Raw genomic sequence first — 27,282 nt, forward strand, 5'->3', positions numbered from 1 at the left:
GTGTGTGCGTGCCTTTGTGTTCACATGTAGGAGCGAGGGGTTGAACAGGGGTTGAGTGGATCTTGAGAGCTGGCAGGTGCATTATTGCAGCAGGCTCTGCCTAGCTTGACATGTGTGTGTTCCTAATCTCCTAGTGATATGACAAAGCTGTGTGGGAGCCTTGGCTGGTTCTCTTCTGACTGTTGTGACACACACACACACACACACCACAACCCCCTCTCCCCTTCCCTTTTGTCCAACACACACACACACACACACACACACACACACACACCACACTCCCCTCTTGACCCCTCAAGAAGCAGCCACTCTACTATCTACTGGCACTTTCTTCTCAGCATCTTTGTCACTTTGTGGGTACACACAGATATTAATGAATACACTATCAGCAAACAAGAGTGTGAGTGAATTTCAGGCTTGTTTACCTCGTGTTAGTCAGCGCGGGGAAGATTAAGGAAAAAGAAGTTGTTGTAAGTGCCATGTACAACTGGCAAGTATATTTTTATTTTCTTATATAATATGATTTTGCAATGAAGAAGTGTATTTTATTGTAATCTTGAGAAATATTGTTGTGATTTCCTCTATTTTGACTCGTGGATATTTGTGATCCTGTTGACTCCAGTTTGTGAATAAATGAGCAGACGGCAGAGCAACACGGTCGTTTTACCGCCGACTCAAAGCATAAAAGCCGCCTCATATCGTCCATATGTGGCTATAATAACGAAAACGTTAAGACAAAGATGAAGGTAAAGAATACTTAAAGGTGCAATATATAAGAATTGTCCAGCTGTCTAATTTATAGTCAAAACAAATAGCATATTACTTGAGTAACTGCTAACTGCTGCTAACCATAGCTGCCATTAGCTAGTTAGCGTGGTTAGCTATGCAGCTAGCGGTTTAGATTGGGTGCATGGGAAATGTTGGTGTTTACATCCCTAGCACAGGAGCATTGGACCAAGACAGGCCAGGGCTAGCTGGTTTGCATGCTTACTTTTAATGCATAAAAATTAAAGCAACTTGATTTGATCTCCACTGGGCTTCACATTAGAATCAAAAGATACACCAAAGGGATGAATTTGTAGCTTAGCCTTAACCTTTAAGTGTTTAAAGATCTCCTCCACATGTGTATTTAGGCATACATTTTACAAATCTGTGTCTGACATGTTTTTTTTTGTCGGGAAAAAAGGTATAATTAGAACATCAAAATCATTCAAATGGCACCCACCCCAAAATTACAGAATATGGTAACATTTTTCATTTCACAAGTTTCACTGGTGGACACAAGGCTTCTCCTACTTCATCAAGTAGTCCATTCTTAGTGTTTGTGCAGTGGAGGCTTCAAATTTCCACAGAACTCTTGTGTATGGTGAGTACTGGACCAGAACCAGTACTGGACCAGAACTATTAGTGATGTTACAAGTCATGCTCATAGGCCCACCTCTTAAAAATCAGATTTTCAATAAGCACAAAGAAAATGTATACTTTCATCAATAAATGTGAATTCTGCATACATTGTTGGCCACATTTTTGACCAGAGTGGGACCTTTAATCGAAGGGGCGTCATAACTGCAGGTCTTAGGTTCGGTCGTCATAAGAAGACATTTTCTGGTTGAACCATTAAAAATCCTTAAATAGACAGCAAAATAATGTTTATATAGCAATTTTGAGCATTTTATCAGAGAACACACTACAGCTAAATGATTTTGTCTCCCTAAGATAGTTCAAAACATTGTTATAAAAAACTTGTGTTACGGAAGAGTGCAATTGCTAATTCCTAATCTGGATTTGGTATTATGTATCTGTTGTCCCTTTTCTATATTTAAATGTGCTCCTTTTTCACTCGCTCTGTTGTATAATTTCTGTAACTCTGTAATGGTGTGCTTTCTTGGCCTGGTCTCCCTCAAAAAAAAGATCTTGTTCTCATGGGGCTTCCTGGTTAAATAAAGGTTAAATAATAATAATGTAAAAAAATAAAATAGAGAACAGTTAGTAGATATAAATGTGAAATCAGGGCAGAGAGAATTGGGTGAATGGCATGCAGCACAGTTGCTCTGCTAGAATCAAACCAGTGAGGTTTTACCATCAGCACCTTAAGCCCCTATGCTAGCATTTATATGGACTTAAAATATTGTGATACAGGATATATATCGCAATATTGGGGCAATATTGCAGGGATGACTAGTGGTCATTATAAGAAATCTCTTCAAAAGGACAAGAACTCAAATTTCACAATATTTTTTACCAAATACCTCGAAATCAATATTGGGACAATATTGTAAGGATGACTACTGATACTTTCACAAAATGTTAACACAATGACATTCTTTGAAAATAACCCTCAATAATGTGGATGTAATGACTAAGTGAGTCAAGGCAAGTATTAGAACAAGTAGAACAGGCTGGGAAGTTCAGAAAATTACATCACTTTACTGTAAATGCAGCCTTCAAAACCAGAAGACAGTACTTATGCACACATACCCACAATCGAAGACGTTATATCACAGATACACATGAAGAAGGCTTCAAAGGACTGAAAGAAATTGTTACACTTAGCAGATGATAGAAGAAGAGACACACACACACACACACACAATTTGACTCAAAGACATGAACAGATTACATGTGCATGGGTGTGTTTAATATGTTTCACTTCACATGGAGCAGCGGCACAAACCATAACACAGGATGAGGGCATATTCTGGCGGGAACTGAGCCAGTGCATCTGACCATGTTGACATTTTACACACTGACATCAGATGAGGGAGGAGGGGGTAGTTTGCAGCCCTGCTTTCAGTCACATTGCCACAGTGGAACGTGTAAATGAAGGGACAGCCTTTTTTAAAACTAAAATGAAGAATGTTACAGAATCATATCAATCTGAGAATATGATAAATTGATAAAATGATGTATATGTGTTTTTGCGAGAGACACGATGTTACTGTCCGCTCGGTGAGACCGCACATGCGTCATCAAACCCAGACTCTTCTCCTGTGTGTTTTTACAGTTTGCTCCTCAAGTCTCCTCCAGCCTCGCCCCAGAGACCTAATGCATCATTTGAGGCTCATACAATTCACTGCTTCCCAAGCCACCGGCTCCTACCAGCCTGATAGAGGCATTTTTTCGCCACTTAGAAACACGCACGGTGTGTCCGATCCCTTCCTCCTTAATATGTCCTCTATTACCATCAGGCATTTATGCCTGTTTTTTCTCCTTCAGTAACCACTGAGCACCGGCTTCATTAAAACTAATTGAATCGGAAACATGTCTGCCTGAGGAAACATTAACTCTTTCTATTAAGGAAATTTCCGATTTCATTCTGTCAATAAGGTCAAAGGACTGAGGCCGTGTGTTCAATACTGATACATTCTGTGGCCATAAACTTAAACTGTATAATGCAGCCACATAGGGATCGAAACTCTTGTGGTTTCCGGTGATCATATGACAATTTGTTAAAATCACCCTATCACCCTTTTTTCCCTCGAAATCTGCTGAAACCTGAAGAATCTCCTCCCTAACATTATGTCCTGTCAGTTTCATTGCATTATTAATTTCTTGCGGTTAGCATAATTGAGTCTTGGTACAAGCATTGCATTAATGGTTTCCACTGACCACACTTGAAACAATAATTTGATGGCGTCCGTCAGAAATCAATGCGCAATAACAGAGCATACACAGCTGTTTAATATGAAGTAAATATTTATGAGTGATCTGACGAGGCATCAAGTCCAGTCAATCTTCTTTGAAAGGATCTGTGCAAATGATTAACCTCATTTTACTGGTGCTGTCTGGGCTGGTAATGGCCATTAGAGCTAAGAAGGAGTGGGGCCTTTGATTTTTGGCTCCTCATCATTCACAGCTTGTCGCATCCCTTCATCCTTCATACATGGCTGCTGAATTGATTGTCTGTTTAGTCCTATGAATGATAAAGCCGCTCTGGGCCACAGGCTGAGAGGGACAGACACGGTTCGCTTCCATCTATATGCAAGGTGGATTTCTCCTGCTGCCTCGCCACACGGAAATCTGCTTTTTGCATTATTTATTGGACAATCATCAGCATTTCAATATGGTAAATCAAATAGTCACAGTAATATAACTATAGGCATCCAAAGGGCCATCATTCAGCTCATTATTCATTCATTTTGTTTAGAGCTAGAGTCGGCAGGACTCGTGAGATTCATAAGTTGTGTAATCAACATGTTTTACTGCGAGCTCGCACGGCCGGGCCTGCCTAAACAGAAGGAAAGGTAACATGACAGGAAGTGATCCTGAGTGAGAAGTGCGTACACTGCTCGCTCTGGATGAATGAAAAGTAGCAGAATTAATGAAAAGTGGTAACCAAGGACTTTCCGGTGAAACTCGGTGGAATCTAACCTCTTCGGGAAGCTGCAACATGAAAATGAGAGTGCAGTGACATACCGAAAAACTCAGAATAAACAGCAAGTAATAAAGAGCATGTTATGGCGTTGTACTCGGCATAACGTCGCGCTGATCTATTTCAGGTCTTGCTCACACGCTTTCCAATAAGATTTTCACTGTGCGGCTCAAAATAACTTTTAATGCCACTCGCATAAAATGTAAAGAAAGATAATACTTAACTGTAATTTACTCTTGGCTTTGTCAAAGTCAGAGAAAATTACAGGTTGTGTCTGAAACTCAAATGCCGGATAGAGAGAAGATGGATCGACGGAAGTTTGTAGTGTAATGTGTTATCTTTAGAATTATTCTCCCTCCATGTCTTCTCTACTCTTTGCTGCTGCGGTTGAAAATATAATTTCATCTAAACGTAATTTCAGCAGGACCTCGAGCTGTTTTCCTCTTCGTATGTCTGCCTACCAAGTTCTCATGTAGTGCAAAGGTTAAAGGTCAAGTGCTCTCCCACTACTGGGATCAAATGAAGCAAAGGTCTGGCTTATCTTGGCCTTATTCTCAGAGTAAATCAAAGTTGAACCCTTTTGTAAAATTACATATTAGAGTCAAGAGAAAGCGTGGCCTTGTCCGGGTGTGTTTTTGGGGGGGGACTGTTGATGTTAATGGTCACCCGGCTAAACACACCTACAGCGGAGCTACTGCACTTCAAACCCGCCGAGCGCCACACACGTAAACCTGTCAGATTGCATCACAGGACGAGACAAAAGTGCAGCAATGTGCAGCTGTGCATGCAACATAATCCCTGATCGTCGCAGTGTGTGGTAGCATCTAATGGTGTGAATTGTGAAGCAGCCTCTCTCACTCTTCATAATCCGACCCCTTCCTCCGTACTCTGTGCACGAGCGGACACAGCAGAGGACGGAGCCCGTCCTCGAAAAGACGGCCACCTTCACCTGCCTGGCTTTGGTTCGGAGCCGAAGACGAGGCTGAACAACTGGGGGATGATTTCTTTTCTGGAGCCTTCCCCTGATGTCAAGTGTGGGGAGGAAATGAAGTCACATGCAGGCTGTTAATGAATTTCGACTCAAAGTCCTCCAGCATATATAATCATGCACAAACACTGACACAAGTATGAAGCTACTTGTGTCATGTTTTATTGTGTGGAGATAGACATGTTCAAAAGAAGAAAAAAAAAGCCCCAACTGTACTTTGAGTCAATAGAGAGAACTTGTGACATTGTAATGCAGCCTTTCAACAGATCTGCTAAATGTCAGCAAACTGGTTCTGAGTGTAATCCCAATTTGCCTTGGAATTAGCACTTCACACTGACGATCTAATTATTTAGACAATTTATTGCCTGCTGCTAATATCTCTCAAAATAAGCTGTTCCCTTCATCTTGATCATGTGATAAATGTGGAATCGCTGAGGATAAGTCCCAGACATGCCTCAGAGCCTGGCGTCACTTCTCTGCTCTGACAGACCTGAAGGAAAGGCGTTGTGACAGCGGCGCTGCTGCACTCCGCGCAGGCCGATCACTGCCGCTTCATACACGTTTCTGAATCGCTCTCATTTCTGCCATATGCAGATCTGGTGCGCGGGAAACATCTCGAAGCGACTCGAATTGCATGAAGGCAATCAATACGTTAGATTAAAGGAGAGGACTTTAACCTGACTGAAAACAGACGCGCGCAGCCGGACTCTCCGGGGGGTTGAGGGAGGATAAATAAACTGCAATACAACAACCAGGTTACTTTGTCTTTACATCAACAGACGCCTCCGGGAAAATCGTCAGACTGTACAACTGTAGCAGTAAAGAAAATGGAACATGTGCCTGTGTTTTGGCACCATCATATCTTTTCTTGCGTGCCAGCGCTGTGACGCACCTGTGCGCAACGAGGATTTCACAATAAATGCGCTTTCTTCTTATTTGTAACAGCAGGTTGCAGCCTTTTATTTTAAGTTTAAGCTCCGGTTCTTGTCGGCAGGTGTAAAACAATCTGGCTTTAAAGTAAAGCAAAAAAAACGGGCTCTAATACGAGTTGAAATAATCTTAAAGGTGTGCGTCTTATTTTTAATCCTTTGGCTGCGAGGCAACAAGGAAAGCATCAGTGAACATCCAGAGGCTGAAATATAAAATATGAGTTTCTTTTCTTTTTTTTAAAATGTGCGCTCAAAATTTTTACTTTATTCGGGACTCAAACGAAAAAATGAAGCCTCCTATATTTAATCCGCTGTAGCCTTTTCTTTGTCAAATACAAATAGACATTAGAAAATGAGAGGAGGCTGGGGTGTGTTAATAAAAGCGTCTTTTTTTATACAGCTCAGATATTAGAAATATAGACACGCATGCAGGGGGGACTTTTAAGGTGTTGCCGAAATTAGGAGTGTATTAAAAAGTTATTTTGAAGACTGAAATGTTCGATAAATCAAAGGCCAAAATAAAACGTATGTGCAGCATATTGTTGTGTACATTTCAAAATAAAACAAAAGGCCTGCCAGTTATTTGCGATATAATCACAGCCAATGGGCTGTCCCTCTCGGTGAATTAAATACGTCTACGCAATTTAACATTTAGTTAAAGTAAGATGCTCGAAGAAAAAGCAGCAGTCATAATTAACTTGTTTGATTTTGCGCAAAACAGGCCTGTGAGCGGCGCTGACGATAAACATGGACGTTAGAATAATAAGTTTGAGCTCGATGCGATCAGCTGCGTTTAAAGAATCAAATTAATTTCAGAGAAATTGTTTAGCAAAAGGGATTGATTTAAAAGTTTTATTTGTAAACATTAAATATTTCTTTCTCTCTAAAGTTTTTGAATCCGGCACCAAAATGCGTTACAGAAGTTTGTAAGTACATCATGATGTCAAAGAAGTGGGCCTACATCACACACTCATGAAACCTCTTGATATAAGATGGAGCTTCTCCATTTCTCCAAAAAACGTGTTAAATCAAAACTACCTAGACGTTCATAAGACATAAAAACATAGACAACGTGCTCAGCATGAACTTGGATGGTTTTTGAAATCGTTTAAATTGCACCATGCTTAGTGTAGCTCTTGGCAAATAGAAATAATAAATATATAGAAACGTTTATATTCAACAGCAACAATACTTACAGCACATACAAACAAGGAATGTCTGACAGTTTTACAAACACCATGGGTCCCTCATTTTCTATACAGATGAGATATTTTGCCACATATGCGTCATACATAAAAGGAGTGCCATAACTACGAATCTGTATCAAATCTAGCAGACTACATAGTGTCCGGTATATATTATATATAGACATCACCTCAGCAAGTGCCTATAAAGAGAAAAGTGAAGAAGAAGAAGAAGAAGAAGAAGAAGAAAAAAAGAAAAACCTAGAACATGCGTTGTCTTTTCTGGATACTTTTTGGGATCCTGTCAGAAACACATAGAGGCACGAGTCAGAAAAGAAAAGAAAATTAAATCTTTTTTTTCATTATAACAAACTTTGTACACATGTTATAAACCGATGCACTGGAGGCATCACATAATCTATCGTAATATACAGTGTGTGTACGTGTGTGCGAGCGTGTGTGTTCATATATATAAATGGAATATATTACATCTGAGTATACTGGATCAGTAGAGCCGATGTTAAATAAACAGTAAGTGATTGCAAAGACCGGATTAAACTCTGCTGACAGTTTGTCCACTGGAGAGGATGATTCACTCATTTGGCACTCGAGAAAAAAACAAAACCCAACTCGAATGAATTAAAAGGCCTACACAACAATCAAACTCTCTCTTCCTCTTGTTATTCTTTTTTTTTTCATGACTCATAATAGGGTACTGTTGTTCTATTATCGCCTACGGAGCTCGCAGATATTCAGAAATAATAAAAATCTCGTCAAGTCTGACTCAAAACAGTCTCTCTCTTTCTCGCTTTTTTTGTTTTTTGGAAGTTCTTTGAGGTCTCTCCCGTGGAGTCAGACTCAGAAAGGTAGGGTGTCGAGAAAAAGTTTGTCAATTATTGCTGGCGGAGGGACTAGATCTTCTAGTTTTAGGTAAAAGATACGCTGCAGACCTTGAGTACATAGTGTGCGCAGTTCTGGGAGCTTTCCCAAGAGTTTTGACAAGTAGTTGGGACGATTCAATCCACCGCCATTGAATGTCACTTGATCTTTGAGGCAGTTGACGATCTTGTTTTGGAGATCCTCGACTCTCTTGGGTTCCTTGAGCCCGTGTCGCTCTGAAATGTAGAAGAAAAGATAAATTACTTCCGATGCATTCACTTTCTTTTTTTCCTTTTCTTTTTTTTTTTTTTTGCATGCATTTCCAAAGGCGCATCCGCCTTTTACGCACCTGTCACCATGGCCAAAGCTGCGATGCAGGAGAAAGCTGAGATGTCTATGTTCATGCTCTGCAAGTTGGAAGAAAACTCCACGATTGCGTCCACCCACTCGCCAAATCCACGGACGCACTGTAGCCTGTGTAACACCACTCCATTACAAAATATAAGTTTGCCTTCCACCGGGTTGGACCTGCAATTAATAAGAAAAAGGCATTAATTACGCTCGGCAGTAAATGGGGATTTAAGAGGCTTCTTATTATTGGGCGGCTAATAAAACTCAAAGCAATGAAGCTTGAAGGAGGAGCTGATAATTATCCAAAGCCCAGATTGTTTTGTTTAATAATTACGCGGCGTACCTGTACGACAGCCGCAGGACGAACAGCTCCAGGAAGGCGGATTCAAAGAGGAGATCTTGATCTTGCTTCGGTAGATCAGAAAAGCCAGGGATCTTCTCCGCCCAGCCCCGGATGATCTCCATGGAGCCCGTCAGGAGATCGTAGAACTGCTGGATGTGCTGAGTGTTGTCTCCAGCCATTTGGTAGTCAGGGTTAGCCTGGAACTGGAATTTAATTTAAACAGCGCCTTAATGAGGTCCTTTAAAATATATAATCCGTGAAATTGCAAATGCCCATTTCCAAGAGGGAGAGGGTGCTTTTATACTATTAAATTCATGTCTTCTTTTTATTAACTTCTCTATTTCAACGCGATTTACTTAGAGGGAAAATATGCCACATTAAAAAGCCTGACAGAGTTAAGAATGCAGCGATGTGTTACAGAAAAGTTTCAAGGCAGTAAATTGTTCCCTTAAAGCAGGAGTGAATTAAAAAAAGGCCGTCAATCTCCATCCTTCTGTTTTCACTCTTGTTCACTTTTTTTTTCTCTCCTGTCTATGTGTTGAGTGTTTTAATTCTGAGTCTGTGATACCTTACTTACTCTGGAGTAGTCCAAAGCAGACATGGAGGGGTTGGAGTCCACATGGGCCCGAACGAGTGCGCTTATAAGGCTCACCGGCGGCGAGGGTGGGGAGGGCTCCTGGGGACTTTTGGGTTTGGATGGCAGGCGTCCTCTCCGACCTTTCAGATTATCCGTCCGGACAACTCGATTGGAAGAAAAACATGAGATATAAGTCACACATATGCGCTCCCGCTGCTGTGCGTAAAATACTTTAAAATGGCGAGCTAAAACTCCTTTACGCACAGTGTCTTAGTGTGGAAATACAAACGATTGGTCTAAAATAATTCAAAACACGGCCTAGACATACCTTCTCTCACCATTCCGACGACAAGGCACTTCTGGAAGCGGCAGAACTGGCAACGATTTCTTCGGCGTTTGTCAACAGGACAGTTTTTATTTGCTAAACACACGTATTTTGCATTTTTCTGAACGGTGCGCTGCAAAGAAAAGAAAAAACACAATGTCACTCTGCAGGCCTGTTTATAACTCAACACACAGAACACGGACTGTGGATTGTGAAGTGACAACAAAATAAAAAAAAATGTAAAGATGAAAACGATATAATATCTGTCATCTCGTGTTTGGCACTGCGCTGTATGGACCAGGGAATAGACTTTAATATTTTTACCTCCTCCATTGTGGATAGATATGTTGTGACAGTTATTTAACGCACGCACTTTTAAGTGTTGCTTCATCATATAAAATGTGATTCTACTAAATGTTCAGGCTGTGTTGTTTTTATTATTATTATTGTTTTAAGAAATAGGGCAGATTTGAACTCTCCTGCGCCGAGAAAACTCAGAAACACACACCGTATCTTTCATGTAATAGCAGTTTCACTGACTCATAGCTCCTGTCGTGTCAGCCCACCTTGAAAAATCCTTTGCAGCCCTCGCAGGTCCTCACTCCATAATGCTGGCAGGCTGCGTTGTCCCCACACACCGCACACAGACCCTCGTTTGACGGAGATCCTCGGGACGGGGGCGATGGCACTTGGCTGTCCACCAGCTGGTGCCCGTGGCCGAGCTGCAGGGAGTGAGGGAAGGCCAGACCAGCCTGTTTCCGTATGGCGCTGGGCACCGCAAAGCTCTGGCCGTCCAGGCCGCGGTGCACGCCCGGGTTGTCGTGGTTCATGGAGACGTGCAGCGGCCCATCGAACCGCATCTGACAGCTGGAGACGGGAGTGCCGGGCGGGGACTGCTTGAAGGAGAAGAGCGAAAGCCTCGACACCGGATTCTTGCGCTGGTCCATCATATGAGACGTGGCCGCGACATAGTTCTGGTGGAAACTGTGGAGGGAGCCAGGGTCCTCCCACATGTGATTAGGCTGAACCTGGAAGTTTGGTGTGCTCGGGGCGTGAGGAGAGGAGGGTTTGAAGTACATAGGCCCAGAGTGAGCCATCATTTCTTCCGACTGGGGAGGCAGGTGGCTCTGCTGATGGTAGTTGTGCATCTGGACGTCCTCCACCTTGATAGAGGACTGGTCTCCAGAGTGGGGCATCTGATACAGACAGGGCGGTTTAACGTCGTAACTGGTGTTATAGTTGTCCATGAATGTACTGAAACTCGGGAGAGAAGTAGTGGCTGTGATCTCAGTGTTGGTCAAGTCCATGCTAAACTTCACAAACTCGGGTGTTAAGAAGTCGCAGCTGTATTCTCCTGCGGTGTGGTAGCTGTAGCTCTGGGAAGCAGGACTAGCTCCTTGAGGTGATGATCCATACTGAGCCTGAACGCAGGGCATGGCTGGAAACCAAGAACACATCGGAAATTCTCACATAAATGTTGCAGGAAAAGTTTTACAGTTTACACAAATTTGATTTCAAGCAATATAAAATACAGTTGCTTTACATTATAGGGTAATTTCAAAATAAAATAACATGCAACCTGAATGCACCTGTGTTTTTTTTAAAAATTGTAAATAATGCTCCATATCATACCTCAAGTCTTCTGACAGTTTTTCGGTGACACTTGAAATGGGTAATGTCAGGAGTTGTTTGGCTGTCAGGATTCAAGAAAGCGGCTCTGTTCCGGATCTTCCCCTATAAAAACAAACCACTTTGACATTTACTACATATAACAAAATCAAACAATATCCAGAAATGAACACAAGATCCCTCGTAAAGACGGATATCACCCAGACGATTACGCACAAACTGTAACCAAATTTGGAAAAACGCACAGAATTTTGGAAAATGTCATAAAAATGTTGAATGGATGCTGACAAAATACAGACTTGTTGTCTTCTTCTTCTTTTTTGTATATTATTATTTTAAAGTGTGGGGCTGTTCGTGATGAAGAGACCAACTTCGCGCACTTGACATTAACTTGCCAGGAAAGCAAAACGCTGAAAATCCTCGTAAAACAAGTAACAGCCACAGATCCCAACAGCCTGAATCAGACTCAGTTTTTTATAATATCAGCTGGACAAAAAGGTAAAAAAAATAATAATAATCGGATTTTAAATGGCTGCGAGTGAAGCGCACACACAGATTATGCTGCAAAAAAAAAAAAAAAAGAAAAGAAAGAGCCGAGTGAATCTTACCTCTTTCACATCAGGATCGTGGCTTTCAATCCATGCGATAAGCACGCAGGGGGTATTCATCAATTTCTGTAAAAGCTCCAAATCATGAGCGTCGCTCCTCAACAATGCCAGAGAGGAAGGCGGGCAGGACGGCGGGCAGGCTGGCAAGAACAAACCGTGTGACTCCTCCGGCGTACTGACAGCGACACGAGCTTCGACTACCCAGTCTGGCCAATGTGGCTTTGTTTATGTGAGCTCTGGATACCGTGGCCCACGTGTTTCACAGCGCGACGTCATCGGCGTCGGCACCGGCGCGGACCAATCCGCTCGGGAACTTTCTCAAGCCCCAATTTTTCTGGCGAGTATGTTTGTCTTGTGGTATGTGCTCTATGTTGCTTCCCACATGGACATTAGCAGGGATGTAGTGGAGGGTGAAAAGCCTTCTGTTGCTCGGTTCAGACACCTTCTGTGTTTGCAGAGGACTTAAAGTCACGCGTGTTTTTAGGGGACCTGTGCTGTGATTTCATTGTGTTGGAAAAGTATCTGGTGCTTTCTGCAATTTTTAATGAACTTCTGCTTGTGCTGGTGTGCAGTTGTCTTTAGGTCACCACCTTTGTTTCCTGCTCCACATCAACACACAGGACTGTTATGGACAATTCATTTAATGTGGTGGAATAAAGTTGCAAACATCCCTCCAAGGAGATGAAGATGGTGAGAAATTCACCAGACTCCCTTATGAAAAACGCTCAATTGTGTGAGTTGTTGACTGAGGAGCAACTTTACCAACTTTTAGAGGCGCTGGTTCTGACAAATTCTTACATATGTGGGCCTTCTTGTAAATTCGGCATGTGTTTACAGCCTCGTTTTAGGGCCCCAGTTCCCGCATCCATGCTGGTAGTTGTTATTTTAGTGTAAAATTGAGATGAGTGCACATTGGCACATCTAGCACACGGTTATGTCACAATGAAGCTGACACGCCAGACTCACTCCACTCGTACGAAACAGGCCTAATGAAGCAAGGGGGTCAATATTATTCTTCGTTATCTCCTGACAGGATTTTCTCTATTTCAATTGTGTTCCAAATTTAGACCTCAGATGGGGTGGTGGGGGGATTTGCGGGGTGGGCTGCCTATTCATAGAGCCGGTATAGTGGTGGAGAAGGAAGGAGGGAGGAGGAGGGTAATTAGTGGGCCTGTAGCCAGTTGTCATTGGGTCGGGGACCGGTTTAGTCCCCAGAGAGGGAAACGTGATAGGAGCGGGCAGAATGGAGAGTGACGCAGAAAACGCTCAAGTTGACGCAGTCGCCAAAATAATCTTTTTCTGGCCTTATTGTTCCGCAGCGATGGAATAACTGATCTGAGCGTAATCTTACAGCGGCACCTTGTAGCCAATCAAGTTGGCCTGGATTTCTCCACATGCACACGGGCCTGGGAAGCGAGCCAAGGTGAGGAGGGAGCGCCACACGCACATGGCGTGCGCGTTATTTCTAGTGGACTGATGCTTTATTATACGAGCCACGGAGCAGCCATCAGTCTCAGTGCACACAAGGACAGAGAGAGCGAGGAGGGGGGTGGGGGGGCAAAGGAACTGTATATCATGGTTACACTCACCTCTAGAGGACACTATTGTTCACCAGCCATACATCAAGCAGCTCCTGTTTCTTACAATTAACCTTCTTAATGAACCTAACCCCCATTAAGGCTGTGTGGTCCCGCCCAGGCGTTTTCAGGTGGGCTGTAAGGCAGGGTATGTAGCTCACGCACTCCTCACGCACTCCTCCGAGAGGCTGAATAATGCAGCAAAAGTTCTGATTTTGATAAGTTGGAATTATTACAGTTATTTACACGCAGCGTGCCACAGATTCAGACTGTTTCTGTATGTAAACACCGCTGACAGGAGGCTGCACGGTCACACTGTGTTTCTGCCATCCAGTTACCATTTAGATTTTGGAATGAAAACACAATTAGCAGTTTAATTGGCCATTTTACCGAGGAATAATTAACTTCCCGTTTATATGCCCAATTAATCGACAGTCATTTTTTTGAAAGTGAGGAGCTAGTTTTTAATCACACAGAAGTTATTTCGCCGGATCATATTTTTGACTTTGTTTGAAGAAATGTCTTCTGACGTTACAAGTCTGAGTGTGTGGGCGCGCGATCGTGCACGCGCGCGCGTGTGAGAGGGAGAGAGAGACGCACGCACAGACAGTCACAGCTCTCTTGTTATGAATTTCTCTGCAGGTATACGACCCAGAACTGTGCAGGAAATGCTCTTTCATAGCGGATAAGACACTGTCCTGCTCTCAAGGCTGCACGATGCTCATCGATCCTCAGTTACAGTCAGACCAGCGGCTGCATGAAGGGCGAAGGAGACAGTGAACAGACATCACGACAGAACTACTTTCTCTTTCAGCTCCAGGTGAATGGCTTAACCTGACGTCACTAGCGTCCAGTTTGTGCTCCTCCTGTACTGAGGCACCATTTGGCCCACGTGGATTAGTCCATTTTATTTGTACGTGTCACCTGGAAACAAAGAGATATAGATGATGCCAATCAGAAGATGACATCAGAGCTCCTGCCTTTTTGTGCAGATGTGGCACAGCTGCATTGAGCTCACCTAACTTATGAGAGTTTGACAGGAAGGTATTTCAACAGGGGAGCAGGACTAATGATATCAGTATTCAGATACTTTGAAGTGATGCCACGGTGGAAATGACTTTTTTTTAAAACCAGTGATGGAATGTAACTAAGTACATTTACTCAGGTGCTGTACTTAAGTACCATTTTTGGATGCACTTGTATTTTGAGTATTTCTGTTTTCTCCTGCTCTATACTTCCAGTCCACTACATCTCAAAACCAGGAAGATTTTGTGCTTTTACTCCACAACATTTATTTGATATCGTAAGTTACTAGTTACTTTGCACTACTTACTAATTAGATTGTATGCTGCATCAAAACCAAAGTAGTGCATTTAAACCTAAAGTAATTTATTTTCTCAAGACAAAACATAAACACAGATTCCAATTATCAGAAAAATACTGAATACCTGATCCGATGATCAAATATTCTGTCAACCCAGTACAAAATATATATACGTTCATGTAAATATATGTAGTGTCTTACTTTTAATAACAGATACTTTAAGACTTTTACTCAAGTACTACAGACTCATTTCTATCAGACTGTTCAGCCACTGAGTGATGAATGTGTAAAGATGGAATGTAACAAAGTATATTTACTCAAGTACTGATTTTGAGATACTTTCAATTCACTTTGCACTTTCACACCACATTTCAGAGTATGGTGTACTTTTTACTCCACTACATTTATTGTTTATTGTGTTTACATTCTAGTTTAGTGTAGTTAAATTTATTTATCTGACATGGACATAACAGTATCACTGGTGCTGTAATCACTCACAAGCACCAGATGCACTCAGTGTTTATGGCAAAGTGCTAATGTACAACACCTGTCCATGGGAGAACTGCAAAACATTTCTGGAGCTTCACAGCAAAGCAGCGTTGCAGCATTCTCCTGAACAAGTGAAGTTTTTGAAAACAAAAACATAAAATGGCTCCATACAGCTCGTCCAGCGAAATCCAACTCTTAAGAGGCCCGATATCTCAAATTGATTTGAGAAGAAGTTATTTACACCCATTTTAAGGCTGAAATCTGGACTGTGGCTGCAAAGCTAAAAGCGGAGAAGTGGGTGTAAGAGCTATATACTGTGTGATTAGAGCGTAAATACTGTCTTTTCAAATCAATTTGGGATTTCAGGGCTTCCAGCGACTTGGATTACACCAGACAAGCTCTGATTTTTGTCTTCACTTTCTTCAAAAGTCAGTTATTTTTCTTACAATTTCTACTTCACTTGTTTAGGAGAATGCTGCAACGCAGTTTTGCTGTGAAGCTCCAGAAATGTTTTGCCGACTATGAAACTTCACCTGACTTTCATATTTCATTTTTGGGTGAACTTATCCTTTAATGTTGCAGCTGGACCTGATTGCACAATAAGTCAGACTGGTTTTATGCTGTTAGTTGAACCTGTAGGTGTTTCTTCATATACATCAGCTCATCACATTTTGCATCTTCCTTGTTAAGTAACGTTTAGAGAAAGAGGGACAGTGTTTCTCTCTGAAGTGTGGAGGAGGCAATGTTTCATGTTGAAAATGGAAATATTCTGGGGAGAACCACTTTTAACAAAACTCTTTAAGCACTTTACTTGACAAAATAGTGAAATTACTTGAGAAAACTGAGAAACTTCCACTTCTTTTAATTCCTTAATCGTTGATTGATCCACTTGATACTTCACATTAGTTAGCCCATGAATAAAAACTAGATTGAAGTTGTTAGACTCTCCTTTAATCGAAGCCTGGGTAGTTTGCAAAATTTGCTGGTCCCTCACACAAACCTCATTTCATTTCCAAGCACCAGCAGGTATCAAACTTTCTGAGAATTGAACAGCCCGACCCTGAAGGCATCCCTTTGCTCAGTGTCTTCTTTCCATTTCTAGATTCCCTCTTTACAAGCTTAAATGTCTACTTAATATGCTTTAATGCCTGCTCTTTAGAGCCGGGGAGCACTTCATCACTTTTATACACCTTTATATAACACACTGTTAACTAGCAATGCCTTATGGAACAGCTTGTCTTGCAGCTGGGAGGCGCCTCCATGGCATGATGGAGGTACCTGTTCACCATTCACAATGAGACAGTAAAATGGGAATAGAGGCCTCTGCATACTGCTGCTGTCTATATCAGTCAACGATGAATATTCATGAATCACAGTGTCATGACATGCTCTGTAATTGGCAGCAACATTAGTAATGACACTGCTGGTATCAAGTCCCTGCATATTCATGTGGTGGGGCAATATTTCCTCGTGGTGCTGTTTTTTTTTTCTCTCTCTCCTCCTGAAAGTGAAAATGTATTCTGAAGCTGCAGGTGTCCCTGGTGCCACAATCAATTGCTGGCTGGATTGTGCCCTAGTGAAAAATCAGACAAACCGTTAGTTTCTTTGTCAATCTCTTTGATTAATAATAATATATCTGAATTATAAAAGGTTGGAAGGACGCTAAATAGTGTAAAGTGAATCTCTTTGTAATAGTTATGAATGCAGGCCTTAAGGACTCCTATATACCATGTCGTTGCCACCAGCTATCAGGCTTTTAAAAAACCACTGGTTAAATGTATTGAATGAAGACTTTTGCCTAAAAAGCAAGAGACCAAATTATTGAATTATTTCAGCTACACAAAGAATGATGGTACATGCAGCTTATGTCTCGAGGTGTGAGTAGATTTAGCAGCCTGCTCATCGAGGGTGCACTCTGATGGTCGGCACACATTTCGTTCTGTACAGGAATTTTCATCGGCTCCATTTTCGGCCCCACTAAAGTGTCCTAGAATGGATGATGAGGGAATTGGGTAAAGCTTTGCCTAAGCTGCAAGGCTTTCTCCTCTAAGCAGCTGGATGGGAGGATTTTTTTCTCCTTGTGGCTTCAGTTTAGTGCAGTGCACCATTCAAACTGTGGTGTAAGGAGGCAGACTGGTTCTAGACCAGTGGAAGAGGCAGTATTGAGATGGTAATGTTTTTTAACAACAGGGTAAATTTAGGCACTGCACTGGTCATGCTTCCAGTGGTGGAGGAAGTATTCAGATCCTTAAGTGAAGTAAAAGTGCCAATACAACAGTGTATAAATAATCCATTACAGGTGAAAGTCCTGCTTTCAAAATCCAACTTGTCACGTGAGGCATCAAAGTAAAAGTACTCATTCTGCAGTAAAGTGTAAAGTCCCCTGTAACTGATGTTTTATGACATTGATAGATTGCTAATACAAAATGTATCAGTGTGTCAGTAGTATTTAATTGTTGTATCTGGTCAAAGTAGAGCTACTTTAACTACTTTCTTGATAGTTAGGTAGTTTAGTCCAGTGGTTCCAGACATGCAGCTCCAAATGGTCACATTATACGTCTGAAGGGTTGTGAGATTATTCATGAAGAGGAAAGAAGAAGAAAACAAAGTTATGATAAACAAATTGTTCTTTATTTTTTGGAATATTTTTTCTCATCTTTGTTTTTTGTTTTTAAAAGTATAGTTTGACCTTTTTGGACCAAACTGTTATTGAATAATAATGTTGCTCCAGGATAGTCATAGCTTTGTGACTCTGGGAAAAAGACTGGAAAAATGTGCACATGGGAGAAGTTATCCTTTGTAACACATGTTAATGTTGTGAAAGGGTGAATTTTAACCAAATATCATGTTTTCCTAAACCTAAACATTTAAAAAAAAAAATGGCCTAAACCCTAATCAAACTGTGTCAGACAACTGAAAAGAAACCAAAAATAATAAGTGAACTTAGTGTAAAAATTAAATAAAAGTGTATAGTATAGCGTATAGTATACAGTATAATGATTATGTTCCAATCAGGATACAAACCCGTCCCCTAGGTTAAAGTCTTATACAAACCAATTAAGCCACAACAGCTTGCTTTAAATATTAACTTTGTTGCTTTCTACTGAGTAGAAATGATGGTCCTTGAGCAGGATTAATGATAACATCAACACTGGTCACAAAGCTATGACACCAACACAGAGATATCAAAAAGAACATATTTTATGATCTTATCAGATGTTGTTTTACATATGTGAGTAAGTATAAAGTGGCATGAAATGGAAATACGCAAGATAAGTGCAAGTACCTTAATTTTGTGTACAAAGTACAGTTCAATACTTGATACTGCATGTTTTGATAAAGGTCTGCAAACTTTAGGAAAACTAAGAGAAGATGAGATCTATAAATCCAGAATGCCACACTCGCCTGTTGTATGCAGCTTGTTTCAGAAATGGATTACTTTCACTGCTATCTTTGCTGTTCTTTCCTCTTTTTTTTTTTCTGTTGATCACCAACTGAGCTGCATCTGTATCTGTGCATTGCAGGAGGAGGCATAGCTTTCCACAAGGCGGTAATGGGAACTACTGTCACTAGGAGAGGAGGCTTGTTTGCATTTTATAGCCTCACTCAGCCGGCAGAGAACAAGAGAAAAACAGGTGAGATTCTGTCAAGTGCTGCAGAGCGATACTTAGTGAGCTGTGTTGTTAACAAAGTCTCATTAATATAATGAGGAGGCTTCAGATTATGTTTTTCTAAGTACATTAGATATAGATTGTACTTGTAAGATTCTTTTTTTCTATGTATCACAGACCATAAATGGGATAAATAATAAGCTACTCCGCAACTAATTGTAGTTTCTTTGTATTCTGCTGTCTGTTCTGTCTCACAGATGGTAGATCATATGGTGCCTCTGTAATGTGCACATGACTAACAACTGCAGTGAACTTGAGAATGGCTGTCATTTGTCTTCTTCTGTTTTGCTTATTTTAGATAATCCTGCACCATCATCTTCTTTACTAAGTACACATCTTGCAATTAGTCAAGTTTGCTTGTTAACATGTCTCAGTGCGGCCCGTCTGCGTGCCACATGCAGATTTTGTGATTAATCTCGAAAGACAATATTTTGAAATGTTATCAGGAGTGGAATATAAATAAGCGTGTGATGTATTGTTTTTTATCGCTTGATGGTGTCTGACAGCTCTGTCACAGAAAATGCATGGCTTCTTTTTTCCTAAATCCATCATGAGGAATATAAAGACATATGCATAATAATGAAACACATTTATTAATATGTACTGTCCCCTGGAGTCACATGACAATGAAATGGATGACTGGTTTTTCTTTTGCATGGATGCTGTGGGCCCGTGTGTAGCATGTGGAGGCGGCTGAACAGGTACGTGGATGAGTTCCCACCCAGAGGAGCTCAGGTAGTAGCCGTGCGAAGGTCTCCAAGGAGATTAATAAATTCCACGTCGGAGGAGGAGCCACTGACTCTGGTCAGATGCACTCACTGGGAGTAAGTTGCTCTTGTCCTCTGAAGTTTATAAAAAAAGAAGCTGTAGTTCATCCAAGCAGCAGGCGATTTAGTTTGAGACATTGAGGCATTATACTACTACTACTACTACTTGTACAACTAGAGAAAACTAGAGGCTCTTTTTGATTTACATGGTGCATTTTACCAGCTAGTATAGAGATTGATAGCGTACAGAGATTATACAGAAGTGAACATGTTTCTCCAACCCCTTAAAGGATAAGTCTGGTGATATTCTTGATTTTTCTTATTGTCAGCAAATCCTATGATATGACAGATGATTAGCAAAGCATTTAGCTAAAAAGGAGAAATTAAAATTGAACTCTTTAGTAGGAAGCGATCTTGGGCTCACTGGGCTGAGTCCCAAACACCTGATAAAGAACTCAGAAACAACACACAGTCACAAACTAACACCTTGTCGGTTTTGCTCTTTTATTTAGAATAATGCCATCCATTAAAAGTCCGGTGTGTCGGATTTAGCAACCCAGTCGTCAGAATAAATGTTGGCAATGCATGTTTCTGCAAACCACGGATGTGTTGAAACATTACATTTCTTTACGTTGTACGTCTTTACATACTTTTTACGTTTTTATTTAGGTTTAATTTCAATTAAGGCACAAAAAACACTTGGTTAGGGTTAAGAAAAGATCATGTTTTGGCTTAAAATAACTGTTTTGGTCCACAAAAACATCCAACAAAACAAAAATATCCAGTGGTGTCAGGCTTACAAATGTTAAAATGCTGTGGTCCTTCACCAACAATATCGTCTAGTTTAACACTCAGACTGCAGCCACTGGCTTGGCAGCCTTGTCGCCTGTAGCTCCACCTCCATCCCCTCGACCTCCCGAAAGTCAGGTCATAAATGACACGTACAAATGGGAATGTATCTGTGGTTTGCAGACTGCCAACATTTTATCCTGGCAACTGTGTTGGGATTTAGTAGCATCTGGCAGTGTTGTTGAAGATTGCAACCAACTGAATACCCCTCGCCTCCCCCTTCCCTACAGTGGCCACTAAAGGCATGAAAAACTTAAAAAGTCCTACCTAGAGCAAGTGTTTGGTTTGTCCATCACTGCAAAAACAAGACAATTCTGAGTTTCCAGTGATTATACACTCATGAAAACATAGTTATGAATGTAATATTCCTCCTCTGGTAATAGATCATCCTAAATCCTACACACTGGACCATTAACCTACAGCCACTACCGATGATATGAGGTCAATGTGCTTTACGTATTTTTATACCCCATAACGGCTGAAAAAAATCTCATCTTCTGTACTATGAATGTATTTATATTTCATGAAAAAATATTCTGGAAAAATCTTTTTTTTTTCTTCAGCACCATGGTTTTTGGGGAGCAGCTTTCTGAGAGGATTTTTTATGTGACAAACTCTCGTTCAGCCCCTGCTTGCAACCACAAATGGGCATTCACCATCCTGATGTTGCATAACCTCCTTGCCATTGTGATGGAGCTGCTTCAGAGCCGTCTCTCTGGGGCTCCATCTGTAAGGCGCTTCACACTTCTGTTGTGAAGTCTAGAGCAGCAGCAGCATGTTTAAACTGGGAGGATTTCTCCCCTTAACAAGTCTTTAGTCCAATCACCAAAAAAATAAACGCAAACTCTTTTGTTCTCTTCCAGTGAGGGAGAGCATCCTCTTGTGGTTACCATTACGTACCAAATCAATTATCTATGCTGCTGGTCGGAGGGTTCTTAAATGTGTTTTGCCTCTTTATTTGCTCGTGTTGTCTAATGGTTGTGTAGAAGGGGGTTTCAAACCCTTTCTGCTAATCCTCAGTTATTCTTCCTTTCTTCTTTTCAAAACTAGGATTTACAGACCATCTGGGACAGCAAAGAAGCTTCTAATAGGCAAAGTAAAGAGCGATTTCAGTGTTAAAAATGTTGTGAAAGTCATATAATTTCCAGCAAATATGTTAATATAAATGTTAAGAAGAAAACTGATGTTTTCTAGATTTATTTTTTGATGTGTGTTTGTTTTGTTTTTTAACTGTGTCCTCAAAACCTGCAGTTCCTTTTTGAGATTCATGCTGTCACAATGGTGGAAATGATTGTTGTTTTTAACCAATGGAATATGTATGGCCTCACAATATTGTTCTCGTCATGAATATTACAGTGGAAAGTTGTGCATATGTGAGTAGCATCTTGATCCACTCTAAAGATTTGGGACAATAAGTATCCAAATGTTGATGTGTTTCCTTGGCTCCTCTATTGTCAGATCTCAAAACTGCCCTTGTGCAGGGAGACGATTTCTCATCAGGCACCAGCAGCCGGAGCACCAAGCTCATTCACGGAGGAGTCCGATATCTACAGAAAGCCATCATGAAATTGGATTACAAACAGGTAAATGCTTCATTTTTTCTCCGCAGCTGACACTTATCCGCAGAATTCCTGGTCCCTCTGGTCATATTGCTTTATTTACCCTCCCATGTTCATTTTTCATTCACGGGAAGCAGTGACATGTTTGCCTTGAACGACTGCCTGCCTGGAATTTTCTGAAGTTGTTTTAAAGAAATCTTACAACTTGGCAGACCTCTGTTGTTATCACATTGTGGATTAATTCATAAAATGATCTCGCAGTAATAGGTGGAATGAAGCGTATGTGTCCTCCTTTTGTCTGTGAATTGTTTAAGACGAGTCACCCGGGTTCAAATTGAAATGTCACGATTTTCTGTTACATTTCACAGTATATGAGAAATCTCATTATTCTCAGCTTGTGTTTTCTTTAGGTGCCTTATTTTTCTATCTGTATGAACATACGAGGGTCCTGGAGGTGAGCAGCAGAAGAGGCCAATTAGTGTGATTGCAGGAAACACAACTGCCTAGTCAGCAGCTCGACAGTAAAATGTAGACTGTACTACATGTCTTGGATGAAACAGAGGGCAAATTAAAGCAGCAGTTTATGGGCCTATGAAGACTTTTACCCCAAAACCTGAAATCTAATTCAGGTCTCAAAATCAACTGATAACAAATAAAGGTGCAGGAAACAAGATTTTGGGTCTTTATTAGAGAAATAAAATGTTCTGATACAAGCGGGACAAGGTCAACTGTAAAGGGTCACTACTGTAATTCAAATATGCACATAGATTTTTTAAACATATTACAGTAAGAACCTAAATAAGGGCTGAATTCAAATTGTATTGACCTATAATAACAGCAAAAACATTTTGTCGCTAAGAAAAATCACCTGTACCAGCTACCCAAATGGGATTTATTTAGCCTGGCCGCAGAATAAAATGTTGGCATTGTTTCTGCAAACCACACATACAATAATCTCTATGTTCCCCACCTATCATATCAACATTCCTACAATACACGCTCAAATTACTTGTATATGAGCTGAATTTCATTCCAGGAGGACAGGAGGATGGTGGTGATGTGACAGCTATGCGAGATGGCTGCCAAGCAAAAGACCAGTGTTCGAGATGGTGCTTCAACATTCGTAAGTGTGAAATCACTGGATAATTTTGATTAGATATCCCGGCCAATTTCCAGACGTGACGTATGTTTGTTTAAACAAAATCCTCATCAGAAAAACAATCGTATACTGTAAGTCGTGTATTATAAGACCCATATGTATGTTTGTTGCTAGGTGTCGATCTCTAGTTGCTGTAGTAATTATTACAGCTGCAAAGGAGGAAGTCAGGACAATTAATATAAAGAGTGAAAGGTCTGTACAGGAACGATGACGGGGATGGCGGTTGGGTTAAACAAACACTGGACCTTCATTCAGGAGATTGCTGTTTGTGTCCCGTATGAAACCAGAAGTCAGTGGTTAGTTCCTTAAGTGACAAATGTAAGATTACATCACGTACATAATGTTACATAAGTTAATTAGGTACAAATGTACAATTTTAATGGGAATTAAAGAAGTAACGTAGTGATTTTAACCCAAACCAAGTAGTTATCTTGACTGGACCTGACCAGACCATAAGCACAGCATTGTCCACCGTAAAATTTCAACATATCTGTGGTTTACAGAAATGCACATTGCCAATATTTATTCTGGCGATTGGACTGGAATGATGGGCGTTTCTCTTTGTCTTCTGCGATAGTAAATTGATTATCTTTCATTTTTCAGGCTATTGATTGACCAAAAAAGCATTTGTAGATACCCCCTTGGACACACGGTTTTCTGAAGTATTATGTAATGGAATGATTAATTGAAAATCAAGAAAGCAATCATTCATTTCATTCACTTATTCACCGATGAAAATCATTAGTTCAGCTCTGATCAAAACATAATTTATTTCTTACAAATGGTCCATTTTGACTCTCTCCTTCTCCAGTCACAAAAGTGAAATGAGCCTAGTCCAGTTGGTTGACTATCACCCCTATCCATAACACTTCAGGTGTACAAGTAAAACCTCATTTCACTTATTCTCTGATCATTTTTCACCTCATATACCAGAGAAAAAAGCAGTAAACCTTTCCCTTGTAAGAGCCATGGAGTTGGGAAGATGGAGAAGTTCAGGAGATGGTAGTAAACTTTACAATCACCTTTGGGCTGAGAGGCCCATTGAAGTGTGAGGCGAAGGGAAGAGTGGTCCACGGCATCTCAGCACCATCTCGCCTTTGCTCTCTCAGACTTGGGTGAACTCAGGGGCCTTGATTTGATTTGTGCAGCCTTGAATCATAAGCTTTAATTGCACCTGACATTTAAAGCTTCTCTCTGGTATTTAAAGCAGTGTACAGGTGTGGCTCATTACTGAGAGGGGGATAGGAGATTTTCTGATTTCTCTCTCATTGCCGGGCCGTGGCAGCGTCTTAACTCATCACGCTGCCTGTCACCATCCCAGAACCCCCTCCTCTGCTCACGGGAAGCCATATCTGACCCGACGATCATCAGTCAAACCAGAGTTCAAGCCTTTCATAAAATAAAGTCCGTTTCAGTGCTGCAAACACTGTCATGGAGAAGGAAGCTGCAGACAGGATCACAGGGAGGGAATAAAAGACGGTGACTCTGTGGTCACATGTGATCCACGGCGTATACGACCAACCCTGCAGATGTCGTATTTCTCCTGGTGTTGCAAGGTGGTGATTTTCGCAGTCTTTCATGCTCATGAAGGCATTGTTTATTATGATGTGTGATATAGTGTGCTGTGCACATTACTATGCACCAGGAAAGTGTATGAATCACTTTGTGCAATGTTAAAAATTACAGCACTTATCACAGCTGGAGACGCTGGTTGCAGCAATCTGACTGCAAATTGTAGAAATCTCATTTTGGCCTGTTATGCATTTCCTGTGATTGCAAAACTTGTGAGTGTGAGGAATACATCTTAAGTGATGCGACTTTTAGAACTTTTTCACGTCAAGGACCCCTAAACTGACACAAATTACGGCTCCCTATTTTATAAGATTTTGTCTCAGGGTGCCTGATCTGATCAGAATTTTTCTTTTAGATGGTTTGTTGGAGGAAGTGTGTGAAATCCATGACCAGAATAGTCATACATTCTGTCATGGTGTTACTTAATTATGGTGAAAATGAATTATTGCCACTTTTCTTTGCTGTGATAAAAGATTTCTCAGATTGTCTCACCAAATATAACACGTATGGAGTTGAGTTCCCATTTAAAGGCCTGTTTATTAACCAAAAATAAACATAAAGCCTTGTGAATTTTAGATCAATTAGGTGTAATTAAAACAAGAGCGGCACAGAGAAGGTGTCTAGATCGCAGAGTGTGGAACCAGGAAGAAAAAACACAATTAAATTAGGCGTTTTAATTATTATTTGTCAGTAATATGAGATCATACCTTCTTAGTAAAATATCTTGTGTCTCACACAGCCGTGTAATTGCTGTCTATGCGAGCGTAAACAAATTAGAAAGAGCATTTTTTAAAACAGAAAATAGCCAGTAGGCATCGCGTTCCAACCAGTCCCAGGATCCATCTTTCTCGGGGCTATGTGTGCCTCGTGTTGGCATCAGAAAAACAAAGCATATGTTGATTGTTAGCCAGGGTGTACATAGCATGTCCTGTTCACTCAAGGTCTCCCTTGTAGCTGCAAACTCCCAACTTTATTTCTCTAGGCTATCTGTCAGACTTCATTTAGCATTTGAGGATACGTGGATTCCCATGTACTGCAAAAAGGCAACATACTTCTGAGGGAATACGGCCACTATCTGAGCAGTGATCTGTCAACCTTATTCATTTAGCAGAAGTAAGTAGGAGAGGGGGGTATTTTACATGGGCTATTTATATTTGCTCAGTTTTATAAAAGCAGTTTTTTTTTCTTTTGCGCTTCTAGAGAGCAGCAAAATCTGTAAAGGAAATATGAAACACTATTTGTAGAGTTTTATAATATGAATAAAAGGTTAAATTATATTCTAATTAGAGTAGAAGGGACAAAGGAATAAGAAAATTAGAAACACAAGAACGCTTACATGTATTTAATTTCTCCTCAAGCTGTCTTTTCCACCCTTTTTCCCCATACGCAACTGGGTACATTATGGCAGTGACATTTTCTGTCCTGACCTTCTTTACTGGGGATCGGGCTTTGACTGCTCGGGTTCATCTCCTCAGGATTTTTCAAGCCATCATGGTCAGATAGTTTCAACATGTAGACATGCTTTAGCCTTAGATAACACAGTCTTTGCAAAGATAAAATTCAGTAAGAAATGACAACCACGATCGTCTCCAAATAACACAAATATTCTCGTGAAGGGAGCTGATAAACTCACAGCTGCATTACACATGTTATAAATACCGTATTTAAACTTTTATTCTTTAAAGGACATATTGCCTCCTGTTGTGTGTTTGTATTGCATTAGACTCTGCCCTTCTTCTTTGTGCTATAGAGGAGTGGGATAATAACTTAATCTCCCACTGTACCTGTAACAATTTAATTGGACAAGTCAGCCCAGCCAAGCATCTCTGGCTCTATGACTGGGAGACATGAAATTCATTGTCATTATTGTCCCTGTCATTTTGCTGCATTTTGTCCAGCCGCAGAGTTCCTCTCACTCCACTGAGTTTTGTACCTCCAGGAGGCTGGAACGAGTGGCGGTGTGAGCCGAGCGGAGCGGAGAGGAGGTAGGGGCGGGATGGGAGGGAGGAGGGGGCTCGTGTTCCTCCAGGGAGCTTTGATGCTCATTTAGCTTTGCCTCTGTCATTCGGCCATTTTGGCTTTTAATTGCTGCTGATAATTATCATCATCATTATTGTTATCTTCATCAGC

At 41.0% G+C, this 27,282-nt stretch overlaps 2 protein-coding genes across 3 annotated transcripts in view; one reads left to right on the plus strand and one right to left on the minus strand.

Moving 5' to 3' along the window:
* Positions 1-7,173: 7,173 nt before the first annotated feature.
* LOC311262138 (nuclear receptor subfamily 4 group A member 2) lies at positions 7,174-12,363 on the minus strand. Of its 2 annotated transcripts, XM_084361364.1 has the most exons (9): positions 12,186-12,363; positions 11,581-11,682; positions 10,515-11,386; positions 9,952-10,081; positions 9,624-9,787; positions 9,047-9,249; positions 8,702-8,880; positions 8,424-8,588; positions 7,174-7,774 (listed from the first exon to the last, which is right to left on the minus strand). In XM_084361364.1, exons 3-9 carry the CDS (start codon positions 11,382-11,384, stop codon positions 7,677-7,679), a joined length of 1,809 nt encoding a protein of 602 aa, XP_084217490.1. In that variant the 5' UTR covers positions 11,385-11,386; positions 11,581-11,682; positions 12,186-12,363; the 3' UTR covers positions 7,174-7,676. The 2 variants fall into 2 exon arrangements, with proteins under 2 accessions (XP_084217490.1, XP_084217491.1); XM_084361365.1 differs by having other exon boundaries at positions 7,174-8,588.
* Positions 12,364-19,970: 7,607 nt separating this feature from the next.
* LOC311263071 (uncharacterized protein) overlaps positions 19,971-27,282 on the plus strand; it is a 39,675-nt gene continuing 32,363 nt past the window's right edge. Inside the window, exons 1-4 of the mRNA XM_084362936.1 lie at positions 19,971-20,070; positions 21,913-21,958; positions 22,344-22,445; positions 23,458-23,544. Of these exons, the coding sequence (XP_084219062.1) occupies positions 20,056-20,070; positions 21,913-21,958; positions 22,344-22,445; positions 23,458-23,544 (250 nt within the window). The 5' untranslated portion in view covers positions 19,971-20,055. The remainder of the gene's footprint in view (positions 20,071-21,912; positions 21,959-22,343; positions 22,446-23,457; positions 23,545-27,282) is intronic.

Source organism: Pagrus pagrus, assembly GCF_965226575.1.
Source record: "Pagrus pagrus genome assembly, chromosome: 9".
Taxonomy (NCBI): Eukaryota; Metazoa; Chordata; class Actinopteri; order Spariformes; family Sparidae; genus Pagrus; species Pagrus pagrus.